Below are 22,042 nucleotides of genomic sequence, written 5' to 3'. Positions count from 1 at the left end.
GATCTTGAATTATGCAGTTATGTTATTTCCAGTTCCCCCATCTACTGCAAGAGGAACACGACATATTAAAGCAACCATGAAATACTAAGCTCCCGCTGTGTCTCTCTGTTAAGTCTAACTGGGTGGTAGAATTTTTTTATACATGAGATTTTGAAGTACGTGAAATTGCTAGAATTTAGAGGTCAAAAATAGTCAATTATTAACAATCCACATTTGATTTGCTAATGATTTGTGTAGAGTTTCTGTGCGATGTTTCTCAGTGAAGATTAAGACACTAGCTCTTGCCATTCCTTGCCCTCCTGTCTTGAGACTCAGGAGGGCTCTGAAGCCAGGGCTATATTTAATCACCACTAGGAAAGGTTACAGTGTGAAGGTTGTGACCTTTGGAAAGAAAGCAGATGCACAGGGGAGCAGTCAAAGAGAGGAGGTGTCCCAAGGAGGACAAGGAGCGGTGGGAAAGCTGCATGATGCTCCCCATGCCAGCCTTCAGTGCTCTCATTTCTGTGAACATACCCATTTCCCTCAACATATGAAGCTGATGTCGCTGAGACTCATGATACCCAGGTTGGCACTCTGACAGGCTGCACTAAGGAAGTACCCCAAGATCTCTGACTTTCCCCTGCCTCTTGCTCCTCTCTGTCTGGAAGTGCTAGGAGAAGACACCCCTGGAGCTCTACCCAAAGGCCGGTTCTCTAGAGCACACTCAACTGTGGACCCCATAACCAGAGAGATCACCAATGTGGAAGACAGAGGCATACCACAGGAGGAAAAACTAGTGTGGATAAAGCCAGGTGAACGCTGTTCTGGGGGGCTCATTCATCTCCCCTGAAGAAATCACTCCCTATCTAAACTTCTTTTTCTTTACGAGAGAGAGTGTTTTTAAGTGTATTTTATATAGCATTTTTCGAGAGGACGACACAAGTTCCAACTTGTCTCCATTTTAGGACCAGGCCTGACTTTAAAAGGAAAGTCATCAGTCCCAGAAACTAGGCCATGGGTCATCAATTCCAGGAACAAGACCATAAAATCCCCTACCCAAGGAACAGCCTGGAGATAACCACAAGAATGGGAAAATATCTTATCCCAGGATAGGGCGTCTGTGCTGGACAGCCTTACCTCATCCTGTAGTTAAACATTCATGGCACAGCAATGCAGCCCACTGACCACCTGACGCAAGCCAATTAGGAACTGACCCTTGTAACTTTCCCAGCACCCACCAATGAGGTTTTGGATTTCCTAACCCTTGCTAGGATTCCCCTAGTTTCCTATAAAAAGGCCTGTGAGCCTTTGTAAAATGGTTTGACCCCTGTGTGCAGGTCTTTGAAAAATAAAACACCGTTGCTAATTGCGTATGTGAGTGGTGGCCTCTGTGCAGACTTTTCATTTTTAAACCTCACCCATCTAGCCATTCCTTTAATTCCATTCTTTGTGTGATGTCCTTGAGTTTGCACTCTGGTAGGGTCCACAAAAGCACCAGGAAAGAAGTTGTGTCTGCAGAGACTGATTGACTGATTAGAATTTCAGTTCTGTGGAGTGATTGGAATGTTGCAGGTCCAAAAAGCTAGAGACTGTATCTTGGGCTAGTTCTAGCCCTCTGGAACAGCCATTGCTGTCCACCTTGGAAGAGGGACAACTTGTGACTAACAGATAAAAATCTTTGGAATCTATTAACTTAGCAAACCACTAGTTCTGCCAACCCAAAAGCTAAGAATGTCACCAGATAGGCATCTTGGGCCTATGGAAAAGCTTCCCCCACCTCACTGTAACTGTACCCACCAATGTATTTTAAGTTTGCCTTGATTGAAGATTTCCCTTGTTCTGTAAAACTTTATAGCAAAACATTATGAAACTGCTTCCCACATTTGAACATGGAATTTGGGGTAACTTAAATCTTTATTTCTGGGCCATGATCACTCAGAACAGATCCAGAATAAACTGTCTCTTATTATGAGAGCTGTGTTGTTTGTTTGACAGCGGACTGGCCATCTTTCCTCCTGTTAACCTGTCTGTCTTATGTTTGTTTCAGCACTCTTGGTGACCGAACCAAAGAAAATCAGTCAAGGTGGCACAGCTCTCGGGGGAGGGGAAGTGAGGGTGAGGCCAGGCAGGCCTGCAGGTCTCCTGGCCTCTGCCTCAGACACAGGATGAAGAGTGCAGGGCCAATCTGAATCTAAACTCTTCTTCCACAGACAGAAAAACAGACTCAGCAAGGTGAAGTGACTCCAAAACCCTCCACAAGGGCTGGGGATAGAAGCCTGGTAGTTGAGCAAGCCTATCACATGAAAGTCTTTGGGTTCAATCCCCAGCATGGAGGAGGGAAGGTCAAAAAACAAAAACAACAGCAACTCCAAACATGGGTGGAAGTAGAAGACAGAGGATTGAGGGATCTCTTGTAACAGAATATCACTCCGTCTCTGAGACTCATTCTTTTTTTTCTACATTACTTTGTTTATTTAATTACTTTACAGCAACACCCTTCCTCCTGCCCTTCCAGACCCTCCCTCTACGCCCTTCTTCCTCCTCCCCATATCCTCAGAGAAGGTGGGACCTCCCTCCCATGGGTACCAGCCCACCCGGGTACCTCAAGTCACAGCAGGACTAGGCATATCCTCTCCCACTGAGGCCAAACAAGGCAGCCCAGCTAGGGGAAAGAGATCGGATGGCAGACAACAGAGTCAGAGAGAGCCCCTACTCCCACATGTTGAACCAGTCTACACATCTGCTACATATGTGTAGGGGGCCTAGAGACTTATCTTGACAGAACGCAGGCCAGGTGTGATTGCATCACTGCTTTCCTCCCATGACAGGGCAGAGGTGGCCGAGAATGTGGCCTGGCTTGCCGTCACAGCAACACTGTCACCTGGTGGTCATGGGCAGCAGAACCTACAGTCCCTAGGGTCTAAGAACCGAGGCCTGGGGAAAACGGCCAGATCTTCCCATCATTCCCAGAGGCAAACCGAACAGAGCTGAATCCTGGTCCATCTCCAGGCCGGCACCACAGGTCTCAGAGAGGGGGACTTTCCCTTGATTCAAGCCACCTGCCCACTGTCCTTGAGGAGCTCAAGGGGAGCTTTTTGTGGAGTCAGCTGTGCCTGAGGCCCCCAGGGCCAACTGGCTCCCCACAAAGCCCCGCTCTGCTGCCTCCTCCTCCCACACTCAGCCAGAATCAGACCATGCTTTCCAGGCCCCGAGTTTCCTAAGGCTTTGCCCAGGCGTTTCCTCCAGGCTCCAATTGCACTCTTCTGGTCCATTCCCCCGCAGCTTGGGACTGGCTCATGTCAGGAAAGAGGCCTTACAGGGGACACCGCCCAGCTACGTAATCAAATATGAGACGCCCAGATGAGAAATCACAGTTTGAAACTGGACCCAGAGCTTGACCCACTTCTCATCCACAAATCATATTGTTCCGTTGTAACAGCAGGTCAGTAAGACCCCCCACCCCGTGCCTCTCATCTCTATCCCCTCCACCCCCACCCCACCTCATCCCCTCACCCCCCCTCCCCCCGCCGCCAGCACCTCAGCAGAGCGCTCTGAGCAGCAGCATATGGGAAAAAAAAGAGCTGTTGAATGCAAGTCAACAACTCAACTCAGGAGACTCAACCCTCAGCCTTGGGGGAAGGGCTGGGGGAATCTGCCTAATAAAGGGGGTAACAGGCCCAGAACCCCACACCTCTTTTTTGAAGGCCAGGCCTCCAGCAGCCTCCTCCCTAGCTAGACGCACAATCGATTTCCAGAGCTTTTTACTCAATGTCTCTTTAAAGTGTCTAATTTTAATGAAGAAATCTTTCGTCTGCCATCCTGTTTCCAAGAGACAGGTTTGGAAGGAATTTTCACAAGTCACCGAGGCCCTTGGAAATATTTCCTGGTGGGAAATGTAAGGCTGTAAGACACAAGATGTTCTCACTCTGGGTGAGGGTGGAAGGCCCCAGAGAGGAAATTAAACACCCTCCGCCCCCCAAGTGTTTCGAGAGCCAAGTGGAGGAAAGACACAGAGGTACAAGCAAGAGGGGAAGAGCGGTTCACTGGAAGTGTAGGAAGGGAAGGTGTGTCAGAGAATAGAGGCCTTCCTGGGGAAGATGCTGGGGAGGTTAAGGAGGAGATACGGGGATATATATATATATATATATATATATATATATATATATATCTCAAACAACAGAAGAAAGATCTCAAATCTATCCCCTCTGGAGTGATTTGAGCCAGAAAGAAAAATAAATAGATAAATAATAAATAAATAAATAAACAAATAAATAAGAAAATAGCACCAACATCTGTTGAACTGGCAAGTTCACAGCTGGACTGGGCTGAGCCAACACTGGTAAAGCAGGGCTCAGGGCGGTGAATGCAGACGCGTGTTCAGTCACAACCCCCCAGAGCTGAGGCTGGCATAGAACACCTCCGCAGCTCGGGGCTCCCAGACATCTCCCACCAAGGGACCTGCTTTCTCAGTGCTCATCTCCAGTGGGGGAGGGGCATAGCGTTCCCTGTGGACTGCATGGCCCACCCCATCCCACGGAGCGATGGCAGCACCCAGGTAGGAGTTTGGTGCTACCGAATCCTTCCCTGAGGTTCTCTGGACCCTCTGGACACCCCCTCTCCCCCCACCCCCGGAGAGGGATTGGACAAATATGCAGCAGCACAGGAAGAGAAAGCTGGAAATCTGAGGCCATGCATTTTCAACATTAGCTAGGCAAACAGATGCAGTGGGGATTAGTGAGAGGGTGAAGAAGCATAAGTCACGGACAACTCCAAGCCCCCTGTCATAAACTGGCTTGTGAGAGGCACGGTGGTGGCTTGTGGAGAGAGAGGCTTGCCACCGTCACCAAGACTGTGATAGGAAAAGACTCCATTTCCTAGCTCTCTCTGACACAGTCCACACCAGCACCAGATGACAGAGCGGGGAAGGAGCAAACAAGACTGAAGCACAGACGTCAACCTGGTTTGTAAATGACATTTTCAGTGTGCTTCTGTTTACCCTCTTTCTGCTAATGAGACACTACTTGTAGGTGCAAATTTTTAAGAACGTTATCTTCAGCCTGGAGAGAAAGAAACTGTAATTTGCAGTTTTTGCTGGGAGCGATAACCTTCTTAAGTAATGGGATTCACTGATTAACTGCTGCTAACAAAACACTGTTGTCAAGCCTGTTAATCTAAAACCAGCAATAGAGCTGCCGTTAGATCCACATTTCCATTCCTCCAATCCCCGGAGATCTCAAAGAAATATTTCTCATTTAAATAGCCTTCATCTTTCAATGTGTTTTATTGCTTCCACTAATAGGTTAGCCATAAGTTAGGAGCGGCTAGGAGACAGAGGCCAAGTCAAGCTCAGCGAAGAGTTTGAGGAGAAGAGCAATTCTACTTAAAAATGATTTCTTTAATGAAAGGTGGAATGGGGAAACGGGTGAATTCATTGAGCACTGAGATGAATGGAAGTTCTTAGTGATCAGAAGGCGCCGTCCGCCCATGCTCACTGTGTGTGATGGTACTCTCTGTTCCCAGCACGGAGCAACGAGCCTTCTTCCGTGTAGATTCTTGCTGCTGACCTACCCACGAAAGCCAACCCCAGCGGCTCTCAGTACTTGGCTGCTTACATTGCCATCCGAGAGACCCCTGAGGCAGGTCGCATCTCGCTCTCAGTCCTTGGCCCCTGCAAAGCTCTGGTGGGCCCTCCCGCTCTGGCCTGGGGATGGGGGTGGGGCGGTCTAATCACGATTAGCCTGTTTTACTGCTTAAGTCACAGGCCTGTGGGCTATCGGGACAGCCTGGAGGTGCAAAAATGTGGGCCTTGTCTGGTCTGACCCCCTGGTATCCGGAAAGATCACATGACTTCATTATTTTCAATATCTTGAGATGAGGCATTCTGGAAAAATTGCTAAGGGACTTTCTTTTAACCCCTCTTGAGCTCATAAGGTTAGGCGGAATATCTCTTTAAGTACATTAATGGAAAAAATATATTGTTCAAATGGTGAGATTTATATAAATGTACCAAAGCATTTTAAATATTCTAACTGGTTGATTCTGATGGAGATGTTTCCAATAAAAAATAATAATTTTGTTTAAAGTAGTACCAATAAAGATGAAGAGACTTGTCCAAGGCCTTTAGCTGGCCACTGAAAACTGGGACGGAATCCAGTTTTGTGGCTTTGGGTTCAACAGTTCGATCCATCTTCTGCCTTTAAGAAGCAGAGGCCAGCATTCCTGTGATCTCAGCAAAGGGGACGCTGGCTGTGACAGGAGGTCCCCAAGCCTGGGAACAGCCTCTGCGACACAGCAAGGCCCTGACTCTAAAGAAGAATATATACGGGAGGAGGGGAAAGAAGGATGGCGAGAGTAAAGGAGGGGCGGCAGGATGGAGAGTGGGAGGGAGAAGCAGGGCAGGGCCACGGTACACACGCATGTAGGTCGAGCTGGGCACACCCACAGCTCAGCTTCCACTGAACATTCTGCACCAGGCCTGGGCCCCAAGGTCAACTCATTTGCCCCAGGTAACCGCTCTGGTCCAGGCAGGATGACTCCCTTCATTGTGGGGCTAGCTCCTTCCTTTCTAGGCCTGCCAGACTTTTAGGTGTTCAGGTGGCCAAATCCATGTTTAAATTTGACACAAACCCCACATCTTTCATGTCAGGCTTCTCCCACACATTGCCCCGTGGTGGGAGAGAGTCCCCATTCGTACATCTGTAGTAAGAATGTGACAAGCTCTGCCTTTCAGAGCTTGCTTCTGTCTGTTGTGGGGAGCAGGCTCAGAGGCGCCTACTGAGGGAGGGCACTTGGAAATGGGGTTTCTTACGGATATAAGCAGGGACTTCGTGGCTACCTGAGAAACGACTACCCATCCAGTTTGGGCCTAGGCTTGGGAGAGGGGCAATATGTGCTTAGAAGTGGTTTGGGGCTCCAAAGAGGCAAAGGCCCTCCCCAGAGGGCCCTGGAGGAAGTTCTTGTGAGCCTGTGTGTAGTGGCTCTCTGGAGCCCAGTTAATGAGAGGCTCTGCCAGGCAGCGGGGACTAGAGAGTGGACCAGATAAAGGCGGCAGAGCCTCATAACAGAGCCCATTCTAGAATAAAAACACAGTTGTCTTTGTAACACAAACAGAAAAAATAAAAAAATAAAAAAGCTGCATCAGCTTGCAATCTTACAATTTTGAAACCTTAACCATATCCAACCTGGTGACACATGACACTAAAAACTGTTGCTCATCAAAAACCAAAGTTGCACACCTTAAAAAGGAACCCATGCCCTCACGCTGTGAAATAATTTGGGCTGGTGGTATTTTCGTCATACTTCACGTACTGCCTGGTTCCTGTTTAAGAGCATTTAAAACCTAAAATCAGGCTTCCAAACAATGAACACATTGGCGCGAAGGAAAAGGTGATAGACAACACATTAAAAAAGCTTTGGAAAATCAAATGTTATAGCGCGTGGCCCTTCTATGAAGACCTTGGCCCTTCCAAAGGTGAACACATCCTTAAGCAGAACTCATGCCGCACTCGCAGCCTGCTTATCGCGGATGGGAAAGTGGTGTGTGTGTGCAGTGAGGGACCCGGGCACGCTCACAGCGTGCTCATGTGTCTACCTGAATAGTGTGTGATGACACTAAAGTCGAGGATAAATAACTTTAATAAACTCCCCATTTTGAGGCCCAGGAGGAAAAGAACTCAAGATGTTTCTAAGTTTGGACACAGCGTCTTTCCCCCTCTGTTTTCCGCACCTTAGTGTAATGCCCATTTGCATTTAACTTAGTTATCTCGTGTTTGCATGCTTTGCAAACTGAATTACAGGACCAAATTGCCTATTACAATTTCCCATTATGTGACACAATTACACAGGAACACCATGAGGTGTGAGGATTGTACCAGTACTGGGAAGCACTGATTGCATCATGCTTGCAAAGAGCAGAAATTAAGGCAAGGCCCTTCCCCTTGGTGACAGGCTTTAGGGCTCTTTCTACAACGCAAATACTGCTCACTATTCCAATGAGAGCTATTCATTGCTGCTTACCCTGCAAAATTACAGCCATAGGTTTGTTTGTTTGTTTTGTTTTTTGTTTTTTGTTTTTTTTTTTAGTTAGCACCCAAGCGACCCCATCTTGTAAGCATGAAGCGCCACTTCTCCTCACAAACACTTCCGAATGGAACGTGGAGTCACAGCAATGTCCCAGGATCCCATTGGGTCCACAGGAAGTGAAAGCATGATGGCTTTTCTAGTAGTTCAAACATCTGTAATACTCACATGCCCTACCCAAACAAATGATGTACAAACTTGCACTGGCTCAGCTTTTTCTCGAGACCCAGGCTCAACAGAAATGTGTGTGAAACACACGCACGCACGCACGCACACTTGCCTTTCATAAGTCTTTAATCAGAAAGGAGGAAAGACCATACAGGGAGAGGACGGGGGACAGAACCGACTGGTTTCTCGATGAGATGGGAGGTGGGCTTACTATGTCCGTCATTCCTGTCTGGTTCATGCAGTACAGCGATGAAAGGAAGAGGTTGTGCTGGGAAAGGGTGCAGCAGCCACCTCTGGGGTAGAGGGAGCTCACCAAGCCTCCCAAGTGGGCACACGGAGAATGGAGCGGGAGAAAGGGGAGATTTTCTAAGGCTGAGTTGAAAGAGTCGGCCAGTGAACTTGTCAGCTTCCAAAACAAAAGCGGTAATATCTCAATTGCTATCATTCTACCCCGCGAAGCTTAGGCAGACAGGATTTCCCGGTGCCCACGCGCCCTCATTATTCAGCAAGAGGCTTGTCACGTAATGACAGCCCTGTACTGGCACTGTAGCGAAACACACCTTTTGGCCTCCAGAAGCTTTGTCATGTTACAATAGCACTTAATTAACAAAAACTTTTCCCTGCTAGTGAAAGGGGGAAAAAAAAGATAATTATGATGAAAAGATTGTATTGAATCAATCTATTTAATTTTCTTGTACACATAGAGAATTTAAAAGTAAATTTATTCACAAATGCTGTTAAAGTATAAAATCCTTATATTAATATACTCCTATGTACAGACTGGAGAGCAATAATCTAACTAATGTCATAAAGTGGAAATATTTGCTTTATAATGCAACTGATATTTTACATCTTCTTGAAGATAATAGAAGCTGTCTTTTTCTCTCTTAATTCCCAAGAAATCAAAAATAAGATTAGACAATGACAGAAAATTAAATATTGTGGCTGAGAAATTATGGATAATAAGGAAATCTACCAAACTCTGTCACACTTTAACAGGAAGATTTTTAGTCCCTGGGAAAGAAAGAAATTTGACCCCTGGAAAGTCTTTCAGGGTGGGAACTGTGCTGGAAAAGGCTAGGAAATTTATCACCATTGCTCTCTACCCAAACACAGCCATTCAATATTGCTCACATCTCAACAGACTTGTAAACACCTAAAACCAGAACCTCAGCCCAGAAATCCTTTCGACTTAGGTGACTGTCCTGTCTTCAGTGATGGCTGGACCAAAGAATTCCCAGAATGCTCTTGGACCTTAGCACACTTATTGGAGATGGGAGGAGGTGGTCTGACAGAGAAGCAAGTCACCTAGGTCACCTGACGCTTGACCTTCAAGACTGAAAGAGAAGAAGGCCTAGCTGGCTGGGCATGGTACTCAGGAGGCCCAGGAGGCCAGCCAGTGAGACACTAGGATGAATCAGAATGGAACATCAAAAGGAACCTTGTGTTATAACTACAAGTTTACAGGAGAGCCTTAACACAGAAAGGGCAAGTAAATACAGGCCTAGAGTGTGACAGAGCTAAGGAATGCTGGAGCAGGTGACAGCTGGACAGTGGAAGCCAGGCAGGGGCCAGGCCTACTGGGCCAGGGAGGGGAAAACAAACAAACAAACAATAGACTAGAGAAAACAATAAAAAGGTGGAAAAGAAATATAGAGATAGAAAGAATGAATTGGGAAATAAGACCACCGGAGAAAGGATGTCTTCTGCTCTTTTTTAAATTGTTATATTTTATGTATATGAGTGTTGTGTCTGCATGTATGTCTGTGTACCGTGTGCATGTCTGGTGCTGATGGAGGCCAGAAGAAGGCATTGTGTTAGGATTTGGCAGCAGAGGTCCTTGGCAGATAGGTGCTAAGGAATATGCCACAACAGATCTCAGGCAAGAGGTTTATTGGGGGGCCAGAGGGCAGGGGCAGATTCGGAGTGGAGACATGAGAGAGACAGAGAGACAAAGCAAAAAGAGAGACAAGACAGAGAGAGAGCAGGAGACAGAGAGAGTGAGAGAGAACATGATGGAGGGACACACACACACACACACATTGGATGACCTTTTATAAGGCACACATGTCTCATAGGAGCATACACACTAGTGTCATGGTGGAAATGTGTTGCCGTGACGTGGCTTCCGGCTTTGAGTCCTTGAGGACAGGATAGGGAAGTGCCTGATTTCTAACATTTTGGACTCCCTGAAACTGGAGTAATAGATGTTTGTGAGCTGGCATGTGGGGCCTCTGGAAGAGCAGCTGGGGTTCTTAACTCGGAGGCATCTCTCCAGCCTACAGATGCTTTGAAGAGTTGAAGACTCATGAGAAAACAAAACAAAACAAACAAACAAAACCATGAGAAAGTATCTGGACCAGGTGAACCTGGCAAAGAGGCCAAAACAATCTCAGGAGACATAAAGAGGAGAAACCCTTAGCCCACAACCCCCACAGTGCGGGCACCCCATCAGCCTTTGCTAAACCAAACCAAGCCGGAAACGCTTTGAGGTTCAGTGCATACGTCACTGGTTGCTAGGGGAGGTGGGGCATACAGGGGCAAGTTGGAGAGCTTGTTTTTGTTTTGTTCTGTATTCTGCTACCCACAGAGTGAGGTAGAATGAGAAGACACGGAGAAGATGCTACTCTAAAGGTGAGCTGAGCAGCTGTGGCACCAACACTGCTCTGTCAGCTCTGGGTTCCAGGTTCAAATGCTGATCTCCGTGCATCTGAAAGCACTCAGGGCCCTTCAGTGAGAACACGTTCCAAAAAGATACACCGACTATCACCTTCCAAATCATGTCATCCTTTAAAGGGGTCTTTACACTGCTGCTTACACTGACACATGTTCAACAAGCGAATCCACAGCTGTTACTGTTCAAACCATTTGTACCAAGTAAGGAAACACTCAAGAAAAAAAAAAATGGAGACACATAATTTTAGACCTCACTCTGATACCTCCCGTGTCATCAGGCACCATCCCACCGGCTTTCTATTGCCATGAGGGACAACGGGCTTCAACAATGCTTGGAAAGAATGAGTTCTACCTGGTTAAGACCATCTCCAAAGGAATGAACTGAAAATTACTCTGAGCAATGCAAGCATCCTTGGAGGACATGCCTGGCCTTTTAAAGTGATTCCTTTGAAATTGAAGCACTCTTAAGATTTTTTTGATTATGCAAAAAAAAAAAAAAAAAAAAACTAGTCATGAGATCCCCAGTAACTATTTATGTGTATATGGGTGGGCAGGAAGTTAGGGAGGTCAGGGGAGTCCTTATTATTTTGAATCTGTTATTAAGGAAGGAGAGGTGTGAAGAAAAGGAGAGGTGAAGTTTTTCTTCTACCTACTTCCTATATACTGGGTATTCTCTGTTAATGCAAGAGAACAAGGGCGGTTTGTGGGAAGAGCAAAGAGTTCCTGGACAGAGGCACCTGCCTCTCCCAGAGAAAAGTCTGTCCAATGGAGAACTCAACCTAGCCAAAGGAAATCTGCTTTCATTTTGAAGAGGCATCGTGGCTTGAGAAGGAAAAAGGAAAAGGTGCTTTCCAAGTAAAGCTGTGGCTGGCCAAGGTGACAGATGCCTATTATCTCAGCACCTGGAGGAAAGCAGGCAGGACGGGGCAGAGGTCAGACTGTGAGCTCAAGGCCAGCCTGGGCTACCCAGGAAGAGCCTGTCTCTAATAATAATAATAATAATAATAATAATAATAATAATAATAATAATCACAAAGGCAACAACACAATGACCCTGAAAACAATCAGCTGTTGCTCTGAAATTCTTGCCCACAAGTCCAATCAGAATGTAAGGTAAGGCAGAATAGGCTGAGCCTTAGAACAAGTGAAGGCTTCCAACCCTTGTTCGAGCCTGTCTCAGTGGTACTTCTGCTTCCAGCAGAGACAGACATGGAGGCTTAGAGAACAATATAGGCTTAGGGCACAGAGCAAGGCATGCTTTACCAGCCCACCCATGTTCTCAGGAGTACTTCTCCTTTCCCAACAAATGGTCTCTGTTTCTTTCTCTGTGTTAAAACTTAAAAGCAAAATCTAGTCCTATTTGGGAGAAAACGGGTCAAATACTTACAAAATGCCTTGCTGGTCATATGCACCGTGCCACAGGCTGGGTGTTGGCCACATCCAAGTCTCAGGTTCTGAACATTCTCCCAGGGAACCCATGGCATCATCTAGACTCTTACCTAAACAAACTGGATACACTATGCACTAAGTGCATTTGGGGTTTGATTTCTAAATAAACCATTAAAAGGAGCGCTTCAGAAAGCAATGCCAACCCCCTGTGTCATCCCTGCTCTAGCCTTCTGCACTTTCGTTGCATTCACTCTCAAAGGCACGCTCCCTCACGTAGGCACACAGGAGCACAAGGTTTAACTTGTGCGGGTTCTTAACCTGCACTGTGCTTTCAAAAACCTATGGCAGACTGTTTCTTTTTCTAGTATAAATTATACATTTATTTGTTTGTCTTTAATCAAAATAAAGTGCCCTTAGTTCCTTGGATCACAGATGCAGGCCTTCGACATCTTTGAATGTCTTTTTTATAGCTAGCATAGCAGGAGACCGCCTCCGTTGACTCACCTAAGCATGTAAACTGTACATGCGTAGGCGAACACAGCCTTTTTGGTGAGGCTGCAATATTTTTTTCACTATTCTTCTCATGACAGGCCTGATGAACTCGAAGACTATGACATGAGTGGTGCCCTTGCTCGTTGCCTTCGTCACTGTTCTATTGCTGCGACCACAACAACTTTAATAAAGCAAAGTATTTAAAAAGGGGGGGCTTGCAGTTCCAGAGGTTTAGTCCATTGTCGTCATGGCAGGGAGCACGTATCGTTCAGGCAGACACGGTGCTGAAGAGTACGCTGTGTCTAGATATGCAGACAGCAGGGAGAGAGAGAGAGCCACCTGGACTGGCTTGGCCTTTTGAAAACCCAAAGCCCACCCCCAGTGACAAAATTCCTTCTACAGTGCCACACCCACGCCAAAGCCACACCTCCTAATTCTTTCCAACAGTGCCACTCCCTGGTGGCCAAGCATTCAAGTATAAGCCTATGAGGGGTGTTTTTATTCCAACCACCACACTAATTTTATGTCAACTCGACACAAGCTAGAGCATTTGGGAGGAACTCTCAGTTGAGAAAATGTTTTCAGAAGACTGGGCTCCATTGTGAGATCCTGTCTCAAAAACAAAAACAAGACAAACTCAAAAAAAACAACAACAAACAAAAAGCTATCCTGAAGGCAAGTCTGTAGTACATTTTCTCAGTGGTTGATCTAGGAGGGTCCATTGCATTGTGGGTGTTTCCATCCTTGGGCAGATGGTCTTGTAGGTGTATGAGAAAGCAGGCTAAGCAAGCCAGGAAGAGCAAGTCAAAAAGCAGCACTTCTTCATGGCTTTATCCAGGTTCCTGCCCTGACTTCCTTTGATAAAGGACTGTGATGGAGAACTGTAAGATGAAAAACAAAAACAAAAACAAAACAAAACAAAACAATCCCTTTCTTTCCCAAGTTGCTTTTGGTCATGTTGTTTATCACAGCAGTAGAAACCTATCAGCATCTGGGTACAACTTTTAGATGGTGCCCACTCTTCTATTGCAAAGAAAGAGAGCCTGTTGTTGTGGTCAGCTAGCCAGTGTCTGTGTTGTAGATTTGACTACTGCATAGATAAACTCTATTAAGAAAACGAAGATTTCAGAGCTGGCGTCACCTCAAACATTCATATCTGATTCACAGACGTCTGTGTCTCCAGAGAAGTAACTTTCTTTTCACCAGAGCTGGAGCGATAAGCCAGCTCCTCAGGGAGGGAACACCCTGTAATGGGAAGAGGCCAAGCAGAGCCTCATCTCGGGACCGGGAGGGCAGGCCAACGCTGGGTGAGGAGGCAGAGCCATCGCGAGATTCGAGGCTGCTTCATTTCTGATGCGAGCAGCCTTTGAGAGTACACGACTGCTGGAAAGTGACACACGGAGAAGCTCGTTTCACACCGAGCTGCTTGAAGAAGGGACTTGTGGGCGTGTCCCAGAGCGGGGCCTGGTGGGAGATACGTTCTCACGTCAGCATCAGGCACTGTGAGCCACAAGGCTCAGGCCACGTGGTCGGGTAGGTGACAGAGCCAGTCTGAGTGGCTCGTGGATCTGTCTAGGTGGAAAGATGCTGCTGTCCCCACAGCGTCAAGTATCAAGATTCGGTCATTGTCAAGCCAGCGCCGCCACTCTGATGTGTGTCATCTTCCTGTCTCCGCATCCATGTCACAGTATCAACTCCTGGTCCTCCTTAACCTCTACCTTCTCTACCTCCTGCCAAGCGTGCCAAGAAGCCCCAGATCTCGGGGCTTAGGAAGTTTAGCACGTCGATCAGGGGCACAGCTTGGGAAACCGCGCAGCTGGCTGCCCAGCACAGCGTCTCCAGGCCAGACTGAGCACTCTTAAGCTCAGTGCTCAGTGCAGTCTTGTGGGATGACTACACTGTAACCACAGAGGAAGTTACCGCAGGAAGTGTCCCAGCTGCTGCTTATTAGCATTAGAACAAAATTACACAAAGCAAATTGTTAGCAGACATGTTGCCATAATCTTTAACTGGTGGCAATAAATAAGAGTGATCCTCTTTCAAGTAAATACTAGATTTAAAAAAAAAAAAAAAAAAAAAAAAAAACCAGCTTCCAATTGTCCGTGAAGGAATCATGTGGGATGAGGCTAAGCCTTGGAGGAAAAGACAGGGAGGGGGCTGAGGCTCCAGCATCCTCCACGCTGCAGGGCCGGGGGTGGGGCTCCTGGGCAGCTGTTGCTCACTCGGCAATATGGAAGCAGGAATGTTTGTGCCTGTGGATATCTGACCATCTGCTGGATTCTCCTCAGGGGTTCTCAGTCTGGTCCTTTCATGGAGCGAAGAGTAAAAGCACGTGGCAACATAAGAAAGCAAGGCAAGGGCTCGGTTCTTAGTGTGTTTATGTTAAAAAAAAAAAAAGCAGAGTTGGATTTTTGGCACCCCTCTTCTTAACAAATGTTCAATTAAAAGAAAAACAACCTGGCTGGGCAGTGGTGGCACATATCTTTAATCCCAGCACTGGGGAGGCAGAGGCAAGTGGATCTCTGTGAGTTCAAGGCCAGCCTGATCTACAAATGGAGGTCCAGGACAGTCAGAGCTAAGAAACTCTGTCTCAGTGAGAGAGAGAGGGAGGGAGGGAGAGAAAAGCAACCCTGCTCCCCTCACAACTCTTTATCTGTGGTTTGAGCAACGATCCTCCAAGCCTGGTCTCACATGGTGAAGTGGGAAAGGTAACCCTTTGAGTACACAGCCCACAGCTTGTGCATCAGAACGCCTCAGGTTCTCAGGGAGAGACCAGAATGTCCTTCAAGACTTTTTGATGATGACTACCTTCAAATAGAACATTGGGCATTTCCAGTTTTCTTCGGGGATTCAACAAAACCCTCCTAAAAGAATATAAATTTAAAAAAATTAAACCATTTTAATTTAAAGAAGAATTCTGTGACATCATTAGGTTATGGCTGTGTCATGGACAGGGGCTGTTAGCACAATTGCTCTTCTATTGTTTTCCTAAGAAAGGTATGCTTTTGAATGTTCTGGCTTGCTTCTCAAACTTTCAGCCCAGCATCCCTTCCCAAGGTATTAATTCTGAACGCAGTTTTCTAAAGCATTCTCTGCTCCTTTATTTTTTTTCTTTCTTTTTCTTTCTTTCTTTCTTTCTTTCTTTCTTTCTTTCTTTCTTTCTCTTTCTTTCTTTCTTTCTTTCTTTCTTTCATTTCCTTCATTCCTTCTTTTCTTTTTAAGGCAGCCCTGTAGAAGAGAAATAACAGGCCTCTGTCCTCCCTGGCAGATATGACTGAGGCCCTCAGGCAGCTGTTCTTCATTGTATGGCCTTTTCTCAAGCATACAGCTCCTCAGGTTTGGCATGTCGAGTCAGCTACTTCAGAGGAACAGGTCCAGAAAACTATTCTGGTCATTTGGCTGTCCACAGGACAGGCCCTACTAGAATAAGAAAGAACACCTCCTAGTGACAGCCAGTATGATTAGACTGGGCTGTGCCTTCCACATTACGAAGCTGGAAAGGTATTTGTTTAAGCACATGCAATAGCAAATACACTCCCAACCACTTCTTAGATTTTTTTCCAACTCCAGTGTCTAGAGATACATAGAAACACACACATCTACATGGGCCACATCTTTTAATCTAAAATCTTCACAAAGGGAATAATATGTTTCACAAAACGTTCAAAATGCTCGAGGCAACAGAATTGTCTCTTGATTCTTGTCCAAGAGACAAATGTAATTGGAAATGTTTGTAACATGAGCGCACACACTCTTTCATTTGGAATTATGCAAATTTTGGTCATTATTCACTGCAACCTGAAGCAAAGCTATGCAGATGGAATAGCACGCATGTTAGCTGTCAAGTGTGAGTTCAAGTCCTTCTCATTTGGGCCAGAGTAACCCCAATGGCCTGACTCTTTAAGGTCTGTTTAGAGGAAATGGCCTGGCGTGTTTTACATTTGAGAAGCAATTTAACTGCCCTGTTTGACAAGATTTTTGAGAGGGATGAAAATTAATTATAATTGCAGTATTGCTACAATGATTTGGTCAGTTAATTACATTCCACGCAGAAACAGGCAAGGAAGAAGAATTAGTTTCCACTGCTCCTTCCGTGATGTGGTGGCCTTCATTCCAAGAATGATGAAATTGCTTCTTGGTGTTTTGTTTTGCCAAACCTTAAAAGTCTGGGGTCCTGCAATCCAACAAACTTAAGGCTTCGTGTGAAATAAGACAGCACCTGACTGAGTCTCTGTATGGGGGATATAGTCCCAGTTCCCCTATAGACTTGAACCAGGTCCTAGCTCGCCTTCAACAACATTTGAGGCCTCTCCTGACTCGTTTGGGCTTATTTTAACTTGGGGCACTAATGAGGCACTGGAAAGGTTATGCAGGACATTTGAAAAGCTTAACATTGCCAGTCACTAAAGAGTCACTGTGTCCCTGGAGGAGGCACCGTGCGTCTACAGGGACAGGGCAAACACTTCAGTGAAGCAATTTTCCCAGATCTCATTGCTTTCACTCCAACAATTCCGGACGTGTGAATTGTCTGACACCTTTTGAGACAGGATCGAACTTCAGAGCAGCAGCGAGGAACGCTCAACGCTGACAATCTTCTGCGTGGCAGAGTCTGTTCATTGCCTTAACATCTTAAAGATTCCCTCCAAGGTCGAGTTCAAGGTCATTTTTGTCTCATGCTAAAAATAAACAGACATCCAGCTCTTCTGCAAGCTGATCAAGTTCCATTCAGTGGGAAGCTTTGGGACATTTTTTTTCCTTCTCTGTCCACACTTCTCTGTCCACTGTGGACAATCTCTCAGTGTCCTGCCACACTTCCTCAAATAGGGGACATCAAAGTGGGTCCCGTATCTCAGCATGGAATGCTTCCTGTGGTCCTCACCCAAATTCTAACTAATCCCTACAGTGGGTAGATCCATTCCAGAGGCTACATCCATCTTGTTCAGGATTAGGATGTCTTGCTGAGAGGGGTCCAAAACCCCTCCAACTTCACTTGCCAGCTGAGACCTCGCTCGGGCCGAGGAAAGATGCCTTTTTAAATCCACACCATGGCACGGGAGACTCCGGGTTACCCTTGACCCTCACGCTCCCCAGGTGCGCCTTTAAGGAAAAGGCTGTGCTGTGTGAGTTCTCTACTCAGTGGGAATAGACAAAGGGCAGGTGGAGAGGGGAAGAAAAAAAGGGATTTGACAAAGAATAGCAGCAAAGAGGTCACCCTTCTGCCTAGTAAACCTTGGCTCCGTCCCTCCCACTCTGGACACAGCTGCAAAGGGTAGAAAATCAATTTTTTCCTATTAATTCACAGTGAAGAGTGAAAACCTATTTGTAAATTGAATTAAACCCAATAAAAACACGTCTGCATACTTGTTGAAGACTGGGAGAATTAGCCACAGACACAGCTACAGAATGCAGCCATGTAACTAGAAATCAGCAGTTCCCGTTTTCAAACTTTGTTGAGACAGTTTCCTTCCTTCCTTCCTCCCCCCCCCTTTTTTTTTCAAGAAGTAACTATAGCTAAATGTTACTAAGGTTCTTCAGTGTGCCAGCATTATCAGTGCCTCAGTAAGACTCTAGAAGGGAAGGGACAAAGGGAATCTTCGTTTAGACAGATGGTTGCTTCCGAATTCTTACCTAGTCAGTCAGTAATGGATATGAGTTGGATCCCTACAGATCACGCTTTCTTCCCAAGTGGCAATCTGGGGTGCTGACTGTGGAATGAATCCCCCATCCCTGTGCAGCCTAGATCTTTCTTATAAAAAACCCTAACCCAGCCATGCAGTCAAGGCATCCTGAATTCTCTTTAGCAGTCTGCCCTCTGGTGGAGCGATGAAGGACTTCAGAAGCTAGGACTAGGAACCGTCCTTTCCCCTTTCTTTTCCAGAGCAAACAATTACTTCAAGTTTTCCAGATAGTGCAAGGCGAGGAAGTCAGCAGAGGACGACTCCCACAGCTCAGCCCAGTGAGGCCCATGCTGACTGGTCCCCAGAACAGGGAGAGGCTGCCATCGGCATCCCCACAGCACCTGCAGGGGCAGAGTCTTCCTTGTGGTTTGGAGAGCCCCCTTCAGAGTTCTCCGTGGGTCACAGCATTCGGTTACCCATCCTGTCACAACACAAACACCACCCGTCAAGAGTGAACCACATGTGAGGAACATTAAATGTAACCGGCTTTTTGTGATTTTTTGTTTTTTTTCTTTTTCAGACAAATCTGTGACACGGTTCAGCCTTTGAAAGGGGCCGTTTGGAATGTTAGAAAAGGCAAGGATGTACGTAGTTTATAAAAGGACAAGGTCTTCGTGGCTGCGACGTTTAAGAGGACGTTCTGCTAGTGGTGCAAGCCGGATGCTGGGCAGGCAGGAGGTAACCTTGAAATCTTGGGTTTCGCTCCTTTAGAATTTAGCTTGCTTCAGCTTCTCAATGTGGTAGCAGAGCTTCAGCGCGGGTCCCAGCTTCAGTCCCAGGTACTTCATGATCATGTCGCTCCTCAGCAACAGCAAGGCGTTGCCATCGATCTCCTGGCGGGAAAGGAAGCCCAAGGGACAGTCAGAGCAGCTGAATGAGGGTCAGGGTTAAGGTGTGCTCAAGGGTTCTTTCCGGACAGGTGAGGACTTTAGAGAGGGCGTGGTAGCGGTTCTGGGAGAGCTCTTGAGAACAATGGAAGCAAATTACTATGACATCCTCCTCTTCCTGTCCCCTTTCTGAAGTCATTTGCTACCTTGCACCTTTCAGATTCCTGCCCTCTTCAGACTGAATCAGACAAAGCCTCACCTACATTCCTGCTATCCCATGTATGACATCCATCATCCAACTAAAGAGAGAGCCACAGACAGGTTAGCCTGAGGGAGACCTGGATTGTTACGACTGGCTTTAAAAAGGATCATGAAGCTGGGGAAGGCAGGATGGCAACTTGCCCCTAGAATACCTAGACAAGAATGCACCCCACACCTGGATCTTAGCCCACTGAGACCCTGGCTAGGCTCCAGACCCACAGAAATAAAGATAAGCAATGTCCATGGTCTTAAGGGCCTAGATTCTCAGCAACTTCTTATACCAGCAATCCAGAATGAACACAGTGAGTCTTTCTCCCCACTTACCATCTTCATATGTTTCAGAAGTGCCTAAAGGATTATAACATTTATAAGAAGGCTATCTGTATAAGTGAAGCTTCATGGAATGTATTTATGTGTATTTTCTCATTTAACCCTGTAAGCCTCTGGGTTCTCAGCTTGTGGGTCATGGCCCCTTTTGGGAGGGTCAAAGGATTCTTTCACAGGGGTCACCTAAGACCATCAGAAAACACAGATTCTTACATTGTTTCATAACAGTAGCAAAATTAGTTATGAAGTAGCAACAAATGTTATTTTATAGTTTGGGGTCACCACACACGAGGAACTGTGTTTAAAGAGTCACAGTGTTAGGAAGGTTGAGAAACCACTGCCACTGCTCTAAGCAGAAAGAACACTGGATCACAGTTTGCCTGGCAAATTGCAGAGGTGCTATAAACCACTGTTGAATGCACATAGGTGAGTGGGTGGGTGGGTGGACGAATGAACAGATGGATGGATGTACGGGTGGATGGATGGATGGATGGACAGATGGATGGATGGTCCAGGCAGTGAGTGGGTGGACAGGTGGATAGGTAGATGAATGAATGGACAGACAGATGGATAGATATGGGTAGGTGAAAAACAGAAAAGCAAGCAAGGCCCAAGAGAGAAAATATCCCTTAAAACCACAAAACTGGTGGTTACTCTGACAGGCCTATCGTTGCCTCTGTGTCTCTCATCTCTGGCCTACTCAAGAGCACAGCCAGAGCTTAGTTTAGATCACCAGCATCTGGGGGTCCTGAACTCCTTCTCTCCCCCCCCACATCCCATTCCCTAGCCCTCCCTTCAGACCCATTACGTCCATACGTGCTTTCTGAAGAGCTCCACGTGAGGCCCCAGGGCCTGAGGATCAGCATCTTTCACAAACCGGACCACATCCTCCACAGTCCAGGTAGCAGGGTTTCTGTTGCTTGGCCTCCTGGTATCCTGTACCTCTGGAGAGGGGCTTGAGGCTGCAGGGGAGTGAGCAGAGGGGGAGGGGACCATGAGCCAGTGAAACTCAGTGCCCACCCAACACTGCCTACTGAGTATACCCACCCCTAGCTGGCCTGCTAGGAAGGAGTCCTCAGTGACTCTGTGACAGGCGGATGCTATGAGTGGCTGGTCAGCAAAGAACAAGGGACATAGGAAGGAAGGAGCCTCTCTGCGCTGTGCTGTCCACAGAAGGAAGTTTTGGGAAAGTGCTCCTCCTCAACAAACTGAGATTCTGGTTCAAATTCTAGCCAAAGTCTTCCAGACCTTCTGTTCAGTTCTGTTTGTATAGCCTTGGCTATCCTGGACTCACTTTGTAGACTAGGCTGGCCTTGAATTCATAAAGATCTGCCTGCCTTTGTCTCCCAGAGTGCTGGGATTACAGGCATGTGCCACTATGCCTGTCTTGTATGAGCCTCGTCTTATTGGAACTTGTTAGGCCATATTGGTTGGTATCCCTGGGAGGCCTGCTCTTTTCTGAGGGGAAACAGAAGGGGTGAAACTGGAGGAGATGGAAAGTGGAGAAGAGAGACTGGGGGGAGTGGAGGGAAGAGAAACTGCTGTCGGGATGTAACATATAAGAGAATAAATTTTTAAAAATTAAAAAAAAAGAAAGAAAGCAGAGCAAGCCATCAGGTACAAGCCAGTAAGCAGCACCCCTTCATGGCCTCAAGTTCCTGACATGATTTTCCTAGGTGATGGACTACTAAGCTGTGAGATGAATTAAACCCTTTCCTCCCTAAGCTGCTTTTGGTCATGGTGTTTTACCACAGCAACAGAACCCCTAACCAAGACAGCCGGGTAAGCACAAGCAGTCTCCTTTCTCTCCTTTGATCAAGCGCCATTGCTTCAACCCAAGCAATCTCTGCTTCCATGCCCACCTCGTCATGGGGAATCATATCTTAAACTGTGAGCCGACACAGGCCCTTTCTCCCTTCAGTTGCTTCTTGTCAAGGATTTGCTCACAAGAATGAAAGACGGACCTATGCCCCTGCAACAATTTTCCCACAGGTCTCCTCACCTTCGTTCTTTTCTGTCTAGCATATGGCTGCTACTGTCCCAGGCTACCCCTGAGACCAAGCTCTTGTCTCTACCAGTCAAGGTCTCTCCGTGGGGGACTCTACTGGATGATGCCGAGGTTTCGCATTTCTGGATAGCCTCACGCTTGGTCTGAGATGGCGGACT

The 22,042-nt window shown here is 46.7% G+C and overlaps 1 protein-coding gene across 2 annotated transcripts in view; it reads right to left on the bottom strand.

Moving 5' to 3' along the window:
* Positions 1-15,447: 15,447 nt before the first annotated feature.
* The window catches only part of Scml4 (Scm polycomb group protein like 4), an 89,181-nt gene continuing 82,586 nt past the window's right edge, over positions 15,448-22,042 (bottom strand). For both annotated transcript variants that reach the window (XM_021644376.2, XM_060373226.1), the window contains 2 exons: positions 20,693-20,838; positions 15,448-19,294 (listed from right to left, as the gene is read on the bottom strand). In XM_021644376.2, the coding sequence (XP_021500051.2) occupies positions 19,169-19,294; positions 20,693-20,838 (272 nt within the window). In that variant the 3' untranslated portion in view covers positions 15,448-19,168. The remainder of the gene's footprint in view (positions 19,295-20,692; positions 20,839-22,042) is intronic.

Source organism: Meriones unguiculatus, chromosome 20, assembly GCF_030254825.1.
Source record: "Meriones unguiculatus strain TT.TT164.6M chromosome 20, Bangor_MerUng_6.1, whole genome shotgun sequence".
Lineage (NCBI taxonomy): Eukaryota > Metazoa > Chordata > Mammalia > Rodentia > Muridae > Meriones > Meriones unguiculatus.
This window is presented reverse-complemented; position numbering and strand designations above follow the sequence as displayed.